At 52.4% G+C, this 12,055-nt stretch overlaps 1 protein-coding gene across 1 annotated transcript in view; it reads left to right on the top strand.

The window, feature by feature from the left end:
- The first annotated feature begins 410 nt into the window (after positions 1-410).
- The window catches only part of PODXL2 (podocalyxin like 2), a 33,081-nt gene continuing 21,436 nt past the window's right edge, over positions 411-12,055 (top strand). The window contains exons 1-2 of the mRNA XM_063164779.1: positions 411-518; positions 10,631-10,924. Of these exons, the coding sequence (XP_063020849.1) occupies positions 464-518; positions 10,631-10,924 (349 nt within the window). The 5' untranslated portion in view covers positions 411-463. The remainder of the gene's footprint in view (positions 519-10,630; positions 10,925-12,055) is intronic.

Below are 12,055 nucleotides of genomic sequence, written 5' to 3'. Positions count from 1 at the left end.
AGAGTTGCGGCTGGCGGGGCTCTGCCCTCCCGGGGTTCTGCCCGTGCTGCCGGGCGGGTTCCGGCGCATCCCCGCTGCCCTCCCGGGGGCTGATCACCCGCGCCCGGCGCAGGCAGCCGCGCCGCCGGCACTCGTTGTGGGCACCGGGGCCGGCGTGCGGGGACCGGGGCCGGGGGCGCCGGCCGGGTGGGCGGCGGCTCCGCAGGCAGGAATTAGGAGCGGACGGAGGGCACCGCTCCGCCCCCGGGCCGGCGTTCGGCGGGCAGTGCGGACCCCCCTGGCGGCTCCCCGCCCCCGGAGCGGCGGCGGCGGCGGGAGGACGGGAGGAGGCGGCGCCGGGCGGCGGGATGCGGAGCGGGGCCGGGCGGCGGGCGGGCGCGGCGGCGAGGGGCAGAGCCCGGCGGGCGGCGGGGCGGCCCCGCTCCCCGTGAAGAGGCGGTGCGGCAGGGCAGCGGCCGCCGCCATGCAGCCCTTGCACCGGGCCCCGGCGTTGCTGCTGCTGCTGCTTCTGGCCGCCGGTGAGTGAGTGAGGCTGGCGCGGCGGGAGCCGCTGCCATCCCTACGGGCTGGGCGGCGGGTGGGTGTCCATCGCCTCCGCGGGCACCGGGACCCCCGGGGGGAGGCGGCTCTGCTCACCCCCATCCCGGGGAACAGCGCTGCGCCGCGGCTCCAAAGCCCCGGGGCGCCGGGACCTCTGCGGCGGGCTGGTCTCCATCACCCCGGCGTTCCCCGCAGGCACCACTGACCCGGGTACCGGGACTTGCGGCGGCTCCCATCTCCCACCCCGGAGCTCTCCCTGTGTGCCTGGCACTGCCCTCTGCCCGGGCATCAGAGCCCTCTGGGGCAGCGCTGCCTGCCCCGGGACCCCCTGCGCTCCCGGCACGGCGGGCTGGCCGCACGTGGGCTGCTCTCCCGGCTCTCCCGCCCCGGAGAGGGGGCGCCCGGCACGGAGCCGCGGGCACCGGGCGGTCCCGGTTCGGCCCGGCCCGGGCGGTCTCGGCTGCGGCAGCGCTGCCCCGCACCGCCCGCTCGGGTGTCGCTGCCTTCGTCTGGCGTCGTGGTGATTTTGCGAACTACCGTGAAACTGATACAAAGAACGGGCCACCGCGAATTGCTGCACGATTCCCCAAGAGCCTCCTCTTGAAATTTGGAGGAGAGGTAGGGTGCCAGGAAAAGGCAGCTAAGCGCAGGAATAATTATAGTCGGAATAGTTATGAATGCTCTGCTTCTATTTTTAAATAGTCTGGGGAAATTTCCCAACAAAGGGATCCCCCAAAGACCCATGAGGCTGAGATTGTCCTCTTCCTCCCTAATGCATCCCTTTGTACAGAAATCTGGTTAGTGTGGAACAGGAGTTCTGAACGGGGACATTTGAAGTGTGGGGGAGTCTTTGTCTTGAGTCATTCTGACAGGGAAGGAAGGGCTGACTTACCAGCCAGTCACTGTCTTCCAGCACGACCAAGCTGTGATACAGTGACATCCAGTCCCCTGGCACATCTCCTTTATTACCCCAATCTGAAAATGTTCATGGGGGAATGTGTCATCTGTAGAGCCGCTCTGTCTATGGGCTGTTAGTCTCTGTCATCTGGCTCCTGAAAGAGAAGAGATAAAGCCTTTTGGGTTTGCAAACAATAGTGAGCTTAAAGAGCAAAATGGATCTGAAAACCTGTTGGGGTTTTGTGCCAATACTCTGTGGCAAGGAAGCAATAAGTCTTTCTGGAGCTGAGGAGGGAGCCAGTTCTGTGGTTTCCTCCAGGAAGGTTGTCCACACTGAGGGAATACCTTGGGCACAGCTGGCAAGGGTTCTTCAGCCATGTCTCAGCAGGAAACCCTGTCCCCAGATTCAGCCAAGCCTCTGCCTCCTCCAGAGAAGAGTGCAAGATGTGAGGGGGGAGCTGCCACAATCCCACCCTGCCAATCTGCCAGCAAGGGTTGACCCCATCCCCATAGCTGGAAATCTATGTTTGCTCTGCACAGGAAGGAGAGGGACCTCATGGTGGTTTTAAAATGTGGCAGCCAAAAGGACCACCGCTGGTACTGCTGTGCTGAGGGGAGGAAATGCTTCTTATTTTGCTGAGGCTGCTGGAAACTTTCTAGTGGTGTTGTCCAGCTGGTTGTGATACAGAGGATTTGGGTGCTTGGCTTTCCCTGTGATCCTCCCTGCTGTCCTAGCAGGAGAGACATAGGGATGGGAGGTGAGGAGCAGCTCCCAGGGACAGCTCAGTTCCTAATCCAGTGAAATTTGCAATCCTGGTGGGCTGTGGCAGTACTGTGGGGCTGGACTTGGCTGGCCAGGTCTCCCCAGACCAGTGGGCTCCTGCCCAGATGGGAGGTCAGGAGTGGAGATGCAGACTGCTGGGAATTTGTAGCTCAGGCTCTGTTCCAGGTAGTAGCTTTGCTTGGTGGTTCAGGATCAGTTCCAATCTGCAATAATTCAGTGCACCCTGGCTTCACTTCTCCAGTCCCACAGGACAGGAACAGTTAATATCTGAGAGGGAGCTGGATTGTGTGATTGCTGAAACTGTGTGCAGTTCCCCACGTTTCCCTGGGCTGGGAGCCTCCATGGACCTGCAGGATGTGCTGAAATGGGACATGTCCCTCATCAGGGTCCCATCAGACAGCTGGGCAGCACAAGTCTGTTGGCAGAGTTTGCAAACATCTCTCCAGGCTCTAGGGTATCCGAGCCCCTTTGGTTTTGCAAGTGTAAAAATGATGCAGGGGGAGAAGGAGGGAGTTGGTCTCCTTCCTCTTTTTGTCTCCCCAGGTGGCTGTCTGCATGTGGGCTGTTTAAGGGCTTTTTTTTTTCTTTCTGCCTGCTTAGAAGATGTCTTGTTAGCATTGTGTGAACAAGGCAGAGATGAGGGAGTATAGATCAGGATGAATGAAAATTCCCTGTAGTCAGTTTTTCCTTGGCCGCCTCGCTGCCATAAGGAAATGTTCATTTAATTACAGGCATCAGGGGTAGAAATAACCACATTAAGCCCTCAAGGGGAAGCTGCCGGCGACGAGCTGCAGATCAGAGTGCACAGAAGTTTTCCCCCTCACTCTGCCTGGGAGGAAGCTGTGTGGGTACCTGGGGGAGCAGCAGCACTGACAGCCCCACTGCAGGGCTGGGGCTGCAGGAAGGTGCACCAATCTCCCAGCTGGTGCTTGGGGAACTGGCTCCTCATTCCTGCTGGCTGCTTGTGGAAACCAGGGCACTACTGAACCACGTAATCCCAAAAGAATGGAGAGAGGCTCTTTGTCAGCCACACGAGCACAGCCTGCACCGAGGCCAAGAAAACACGTGTGTTGGTGTATTCAGAGGGCCAGGGATGCTGGCAAGGAAGGTGCACCCTGCTGGGGCTCAGAGCAGTGCCTGACTGTCCCTGTGCCTGGTGAAGCCCTGTTGTGGTTACCAGGCTTTGGATGTACATTCTTGGTTGGGGTCAATTTGTTCGTGCTGGGAAAGCAGCTTTGCAGCCCTCCCTCTATATGCCAGCTGCAGCCATGGCTCCTCTTGCCCTGCCTGGTGTTGTGAAGGTACTCAGAACCCTTATATGTGCCCTGGGACCACCAAACCTTTGCATGAGCTTTTTTTTTTGCCTAGGATACCTGAGGCTGTTTGGAGAGTGGAGCCTCTGGGGGATGCAGTGTGTGGCAGGGTGGTTGTCATTGCTCTGCTGCAGGGGCTGGAGTGGAGTGTTTTGTGCTCAATGTTATGCCAAGGGATTTAAAAGGAGTGTAAAAGGTTTCAGTTACATTTTGATAGGTGACCATGTCTCAAGGAAAGCCCCTCAGGCACCTGAGGTATTTCTTGCTCTGCCTGGGCAGGAAGGCTCTGCAGAAGAAGTGGGCACCGTGCCTTTATTGGGTGTGCTGGAAATGAGAGTGAGCATTGTGGGGTGCATAGTCCAGGCTGGGGCAGAGTGAGAAGAGGAAGCACAGGCTTCAGGGGCAGAAATAACCACATTAAGCCCTCAAGGGGACTTGAGGCACTTAAGACCTCAAGGGGACAGATGAAATGCTTTGGGCCAGCAAGAGGGCAAAGAAGTCTGTGGGCTGTGGTTTTTCTCTTAGATCAGTGGCTTTCATCCCATGGTCTGTTAACCCCTGGGGGCCTGTGGGCTGTTTGAAGGGGCATGATATGCCTCTTCATATGCCTATGAAAGATATGGCTGTGAAAGATAACTGAGGATAGAAAATTCACTTGTACTGTGTAGAAATGTTTACCCAATGCTGTTTTCCCAGGGGCTGCATCTCCCCTGGCCCCGAGCTGGGAGCTGCCATTGTCAATAGCAGGAATTGAGGAGGAGAGCAGACGTGGTGGCAGCAGAGGAGGGAGGTGTGAAGGCTACGAGACAATCCAGGGAGGGAGTGAAGGCAAACAGTCTGGGAGACTGCAACCAAGTGAGATTGTGGCTCCAGGCATGAATGGTTGAGCAGAGGGGGGAGGACAGGCCGGCATGGTGAAGTGTCTCCTGCTTGCAGGGAGTCTCTGGTGTGGGAATGGGTGGAGGTGTTCAGAGCGGTCTGGGTGCTACAGATCCTAAGGACAGGAGACCTGACACATCTTGGCGTTGGGGTGAGGGTGCCCAGCAGCCCTGGACACCAGCCCCAGTGCTGACCAAGGGCACATCTGCAATTGTCTGCAAAAGCAGGTGCATCCCTGGCAGTGCTGTGCTGTTTCCCATGGGTGTACCTGGCCCTGCCTGCCGTGGATGTTCTCTGCTGAAGTGCCCAGGGAGCAGATGTTGGCCGTTCTTTGTGAGCTGGTGCCCACCCAGTACGCGCAGACACGCACTCCCTGCAGCTGGGTGGAGCTGGAGCTCTCATTAATGCTTGCTGTAAGGAGCTGTAAAAGCTTAAAGATGCTGGCACAACATCCCTCTAAAGAGCTGTCCCATTGCAAGGGCTTCTTCCATAGTGCCTTATTGCTCTTCTTGGTGTAGGTGGGTACGTATGTGCTCCCTGCAGACCAAGTGCTTTTCCTATTGCTTTCTAAAACATGCTGGAGACACGGGAAGGTGGATGGTTTTAGAGAGACACTCACTGAGGGACCTGGTTGCTGGCAGTACCAGAGGAGGATGGCAGTCTGATCTTGTTTTCTGAAGCCCTAATTGGAAATGATCTCTGAGATTAGGGTCATGGCTGGGTGTGTAAGTAGTCTAGTGCAGTGTGGGAGCTGCAATGGGAGAGTTCTCCTGGGTGGTATGTCCCAGAACAGCTATGGTCTGCAACTCTGAATGAGCACCAGAAGAACTTGGTTTCATACTCAGTCATCACATATACTTCCCCGTGCAAGGTGTTGAGGGTTTGCAGTGCAGAGGCTCCAGGTGACTGTGTGGGAATCAGCTTGGACATCCCTCAGTCAAACAACATTTCTGCCTCTTCCTCCACTGGCCATGGTTGGGATCCCTTTTTGTTATTTAAATTACCCTGCATTCTGTTATGTTCTGGAAGTGGTTGTGCCCTGACCGTTCTGCCCTGGGGCCTCTCTCCTCTCTGCCCTTGGGCCTTGCTCTGGGCCTTTCCAGGCACAGTGGCCTGGGGGAGGGAATATCCCTGGCAGATGCTTCCCTCATCTGGTCATTGTGCTTCTGTCCTAACTGATTATCAGTAAATGACCCATTCCTGACCCAGCTCTCCTAGGAAATAAACATTGTTGGGTAGCTCCTGGCTGTGGGGTGGGCTTGAAAGGAAGGTCAACGGTAGCAGGGCCAGATGGACATTCTTGTGGCTGCTTCCTTGGCAGTGCCACCATGCTCTGACCTCCCTCCCTGTGCAAGTGTGCTTGGCTCTGCCAGTTGGTGGTGACAGGTAAGTCAGAGTGTGCCCCAGGCAAATGTTCTTCTCATCATCAGGCTGATCCTGCCTGCTTGACACTGTGGTGTAGCCACAACACTCACGAAGGAGAGGTAAAACCAACCTTCTGTTGGGTAAACTGATGAACACTCCAGCCCCTCTAGAGATCAAGCTGAGGTGGTGACATCTTAAGGGATGATTGTGTGTTTCCTTGGAGAGAAATTGAGGTTTGCTTGTTACTAATTAAAAAGCAAAAAAATTTTAAAGGCTATTTAACACAGTCACAGCTTCAACAGCTAGATTCCATTTCATCTCCCCAAATCCCTATTCTCATTTCAGCTGGACACAAAAATGACTTATTTCCTCTTTAATTTCTAGTCCTGTTCAATAGGCCAATTGGGAGCTTTTAAATAGCTGCCCTGTCCCATGGAGAGGTGACTTGCTTTGTGGCAAAGCGATGAAGTGATTTTTGGTCAGCCAATGTAGAAAACACTTTGGGGTTCTTTTAGAATTATTTAGAATCGGGAAACTGCTTTTGTTCACAGCACTTTGTGAGAAAGATGGCAGATAGCCTTTCTTCAGATTTTTTTTTTTTTTCTGTTGTTGAGCGAAACTCCCTCATCTCCTTGTCTGGGGCTGTTGTGAATCCTCTGCTGAGCTGAACAGAGCGAGCTTCACCACTTTGACTCAGAGCTGTTTTCTGAGCGGTCATGGGGTCAGCACTAGCAAACTCTTTTCATCTGTATCCTCCTGGCTGGCTTTTCTTCAGTGGCCTCAGAAAGGTAGCACTGCAGCATTATTCCCTGCTGTTGGAATTGCCCCACTCTGCTCCTCACAGAGGTGAAACACCTTTTGCACTGGCTCCAGCATCCCCTCTGTGGGTGCTGGCGGCAGGACAGCGCGCAGCCAGCGCAGGAGCTCCCGTCCCGTCCCGCCTTTGTTCCCTCTCCCCTCTCAATCTACCTCTCCCACTTTCTCTGCTTTCTGGCCCCTCCTCTGTCTGCTCTGGGAGGGTTTTCCCTCCCGTGCTCTAAGCCGTGCTGTTTCCCCGAAGGCTGCCTGCCCTTTTTAGCATGCAGAGCCTCGTCTCCTCCAGGTTACGCAGAGGTGCCGCAAAAATAGAAATGAGAGACAAACGCCCCATTGAAGCAGCTGGTGAGCCCTGGCTCCGTTCCCTGCTCCCTCCCATCTACAGTTGCAGGTCTTTATTCATTTGTTTCTTTATTCCTATCACTTCATCTGCGTTTTAGAATACAAAATCGGGAGGCTGATGGCTGGTAGAGGTTGTCTAATCCCTGTTACCCGTCCTGGGAGGAAAATGGCCTGCAACTGAGGTCTTGGGCATTAGATTTCCTTTCTCAGCTGTGCTCCCCTGCCTCCCAGCTCAGCTCATGCTTTGATTCTTTCTTTGCCTTGGAGTTGACAGCTGCGTGGAGCTCCTTTATGAGAGGCTTGAAAGAGAGGGGGAAGATGGCAAATCTTCGTGCTGCTTTTTGGCTCCCCAAGCCTTTGGGTTTTTGCTGCCTGTGCAGAAGGCATGAATGAAGTAGTGTCAGGATGGTGTCTGGAGAGGTACTGATTTGTACCCTGGTGTGGTGGCTCTTTAAGCCCTGGGGCATTCAGGCTGGTGCTGGCACAGAGGGATCCCCCACACCAGTCTCTGCATCCCGTGCCTGTAGATCAGACCCCAAAGTGTTACTCACATCCAGCCCAGGGACAAGACACCTGTCTTGCTCAGGCTGTGCATGACTCATTCCTAGGGATGAGGTGGTGTAGTTTTATCTTGGGCTGAGGAAAGCAGCCCAGTAAACCAGATAATGCAGCTTAGGGGGTTTTAACTGAGTAAACACTTCAGAGTTAAAGGAGGGTAAACAAATTCCCAGCATCTGAGCTTCCCACATGGATGGAAATAGCTCTCTGGATTACCAGGTTCACCTGCCATGAGATGTGTGTTGTAGAAGGGGTGGGGTGGGCTCTGGCTGAGCTCTGTAGGCAGCCCTAACAGAGTGTAGATGGTGGAGAAGAGGTTTGAGGCAGTGTAGATGCTGGCACAGAGGTGCATTTTGAGACTGCCTTGCTGCTGGGGAGACCCAGGATGTGCTTTGTTGTGTGGCTGGAAAGCTGAGGTGCCACATCAGCCATGTCTCTGTGAATGGGAGTCAGGGGAAACTGAGGCATTGGGGTGGATAAAGAGCTTGCTCAGGATCCAGGCAATCAGTTGCAGTCACATATAAACCAAATATTCCATGTGGCCTTGGGCCTGCCATGGTCTCTTCCTATCCTCCTCTCCTTTGCTGGATAGCTTTGAGAATAATGTTTTTTTCCTCTTCCTTGCTGCTCTCTGTCATGTTTGCTTAAGCTGCAAGCTCCTCAAGACAAGTGCTCTCTCTGGTGCTCCATCAGGGATGCAGGTGCTGTCTGTCAGCTGGGGAAGCTCACACTGGAGCCTGCTGAGCACCCCAGAACCAGCACAGGGCTGTCCTGGCTCTGTGCTCACACTCAGGGGGTGTGCAGGCTCTTCATTCCAGCTGTGGACTTCACTGTTCCTGCATGGCTCAGGAGCTGGCACATCCCTAGAGATGCCCTGAGGTGTTTTGGTTGGCTCTGTGATGCTGCAGTGGCTTCCTTCCCCTTTGATACTCTGCCTCTTTTGCCATTCCCTTTTTGTTGCTGCTCAGGCCTCAGCTGATCTTGCCTTGGATCAATAGGGCAAAATAAACAAGACTGAGAAGTGCTGAAGCCTGGCCCAAGTGTGTATGAATAAGGGTAGCCAATATTTGATTTTGATGAGTTCAGAGAATAGTGGAGGAAGGTGGAGAGGGTCAGAGCAGGCAGAAGACTTCCAATTGCATTTCTGGCTTCCTATATTCCCAGGACAGGTTTGGTAATCTGTTGTCAGGTGAGCAGTGACTCCCAAATTTTCTGTGCCAACTTGCCAATATCTAAAATGATCACACCAGGGCCAGCCCATGTGCCATTGCCCCACAGCTCATCATAGCACTTGTCCTGGTTGGGATTTGTGCTCCTGGCATGTGGAGCTGTAGGGCACAGTGCTGGGTAGCAACATCAGGAGGTTGCCTCTTCTGTGCCCTTGCCTGAAGGCAGTTCAGCTCTGCTTAAATCATTTCAGGCCTTGTGCATCCAGATCTGTGTGCAGCTCCCAGGTGATGCCTCAGCAGTGCTTTGTAAAATCTCTGCTTCTAATACTTCACTACTCTGCAAGGATTTTCACATCTGCATTCCAGTGATATCTCAGAGCTGTTCCTAATACAGGAGTTTCTCCTCTTAAGACATTTCTGATGGATGTTTTCCCAGCTTGTATCAGAAATGTTTTGTGCTAGTTCTCAAGGGGGCTTATCACTTTATGCTATTTCTTTTCATAATATTTCTGTTATTCCCATTCTCAAGATCACCTAGCTGTACCTGTGGTTTTTCTGTGCAGCGAGGATCTCTCCTTGCTTTCTGTCCTTGGCTAATTTCATTATCACCTTCCTACTTTTTGTTGCAAGGTCACTTAGGAAAATGTGATAGAACAGCAGATCCAAAGACAAACCATGAGGAATTTCACTGGTAGCCTCCCTCCAGCACAAGCCTCTGTAATTTTTTTGTACAGCCAATGCCTTGCAGTTTTTCTGCTAATAGGTGTTTTTCTTGTGTCTCTTGTAATTCCTCATGAGGCACTGTATCAGATGTTTGACTGAAGTCCAGATGGATTAGAGCTGCTGCATTTCTGTTGTCTAGAAAATCAGTTATCAAAGAAAAATACCAAATTAGTCTTCATTTCAGCTTATTCAATTAATTCAGTTCAGTGACTACTTCATTAACAATTGAGGAACTGAGTCTGAGCTGAGAAAGCAAGAAAACTTGTCCTTTTTCCTTCTAATCTATGAATAAAAATCAGCTGTGAGAGGATGAGTTCTTTTAGTTTTGATGTGCTGAATGATAGAAATGGTTCAGTTCACCCAAATTAGTTACTTCACTTGCTTAACAAAACTGTTGTAAATATAAAACAGCTTTTGGTAATTTTATTTTTTCCTTATGCCTCCATATTTATAATAGTATTTAGTAGCTGAATAAAGCCAAATCCCAGGTGCTGTTTTCTTGCATTTTGATTGGAGTTCAATATGCATGTGAATGTACCTTGACACAAATCACAATTAAAGGCTCATCTAGGAATCAAGAAGTGTCAGTCAATCCTTCTAATAGTTAAAATGGAAATAATAATGATAGAAAAGTGCAAAATGCAGCTTGCTCTCCTGCTTAGTGTTAGGTGGATGTTTGCTGTTGTCACAATATGATTGTTACCTGTAACTGTCAGCCCTTCCTTATGGAAACCTACAATGTGACTGCACTGAAGTTCAAACCAAAAAATAGATTTTCACCCTACAGATTTAAAACATGATCAATACTCGTTGTAGATAATATTGGTTTGAATCAGCCTCCCTACATATAATACAGCTGTAGATCAGGACAGCCTGATAGAAACTGTCATTGCTTTCACAAGGCCAGAGTTTCATGGCTGAACTATATGACATTCCACCTCCTCTCCATGATTAACAAGGCACCTCATCCTTTAACAGAGGCAAAAACACCTCAGAGATGGTGAATCATCACCCCAGAAAGAGGTGCCTCACGCTGGATGGTTGCTTGGCACTGACTCCTCCTGGATGTGAGCGCCACTCTGCATGCTTGTGGACATTTCCCAAAATACCCTAATTTTCCTCCTCAGCTGAGAGCACAGCCCATCTCCAGGGCAGGTTGGCTTGGCAGGAATAGGCTCCAAGGGGAAGGCAAGCCCAGTGGGTGTCATTCCTCTCTCTGATGTGTGTTTTCTGTCATCACACAGGGACCTTGTGCCTCTGCCTCGCCTCCTCGGAGGACCCAACTGCCGATGGCCTCACATCAACCTCCCTGCTGGAATTTGCTATGATGTCCCACCTGGAGGCCATGAATTCCCACGAGCAAACCCGACCAGAGTCTGCAGAGCCAGACCTTGCCCCTGGCTCCCTGCATGCTGCTCCAGGGTCAGGCTTTGCCAGTGAGGAGAATGAGGAGTCCAAGATCTTGCAGCCCCCACAGTACTTCTGGGAAGATGGGGGAGAGCTCAACGACTCCAGCCTGGATTTGGGACCAGCAACAGGTAAGTTCTTTTTACCCCATTCTTCCTCACACTCTCCAAGGACTCTGGGGAAGTGGAGGGATGCAGGGATCTATCTTCCTGCTTTGACACAACTCTTGCTAAGAGGGCCTGAGATTAAATGTCAGCTCTGTTTTCTCACCTCAGTGCCTGATGTGTCCCCAATGAACCCTGAGCAAGCACAGGCTTTAGAAACCAAGTTACAGCTGAGCTTTTTATTCCTGAGCTGCTATGAGCTGGGAAAAGCACTGTCTCCATCTAGTTTCCCATTGTCTCATGCCCTCCTTTCACTTTCTCCCCTTTATGCTGTCTTCTCTCTTGTTTTTTTCTCTTGCTGTCTATTAAGCACAACTTTAAGGTCTCAAGAGCCCGACTGAGATCAAGGCAATCTTAGCACTTGAGTCAGAACTGAGTTCCCTGGGTCAAATTCTGGATTCCTCACTCTGTGACTTCAGTGGGGATTTGGCCCAAGAGAAAATAGCAGGTTTTGTCCCTTGGGTATCTGTCCTTTTGCCTATCCTGTCCTGCTACTTCCTGAGAGGTCATGACCAAAGTGGGTTTCATTGGCATTTGAGTTTGCTTTCCACTCTGGAGTGTTTTTCTGAGACCACCAAGTCCCCTCAGTAGTCTCTCCCCATACCCCTCATTGGCTTTGAGATGCTCTCAGAGAGGGATGGCAGGAAGGAGGAGGTGCATTGCAGGGTTTCCGGTAGCTTAGGAGATTATTTCACATGCTCCTGCTCTTAAGTGTCATGTGGGGCATGTATTAAGCGTTACCCAAGGGCCAGGCTTCAGCCTTATCCCTCCTCCCTTATGCAGTATCGCTCTCAGCACATCTGACTGAGGTCTGCAATTAGAAAGCACAAGTCTTGTTTTATCTACTCTCCTGTTTCTGTGACCTTAAAAAACACCTGTGCTCACACAGGGCTGAGAGATGCAGAGCTGTGGCTTGGGTTGCCCACTGGGGCACAGCGCACGCGATGTGGGGCAAGGGCGAGGCCAGCTTAGGTCTCCTAAGCCCTTTGCTCACTGACAGTGCTGCTAAACCTGTCTGCCTGTGCTCTGGCTGCCCTGGGGCACTTGCAGGTCTGGCTGTGGGGCAGCTGTGCCATGCAGTGGTGCTGGGGTGCATGG

The sequence above is a fragment of the Melospiza melodia genome, chromosome 10, assembly GCF_035770615.1.
Source record: "Melospiza melodia melodia isolate bMelMel2 chromosome 10, bMelMel2.pri, whole genome shotgun sequence".
NCBI classification, from domain to species: Eukaryota; Metazoa; Chordata; class Aves; order Passeriformes; family Passerellidae; genus Melospiza; species Melospiza melodia.
Note: the sequence above shows the minus strand (reverse complement) of the source record. Positions and strands in the feature narration are given on the sequence as shown.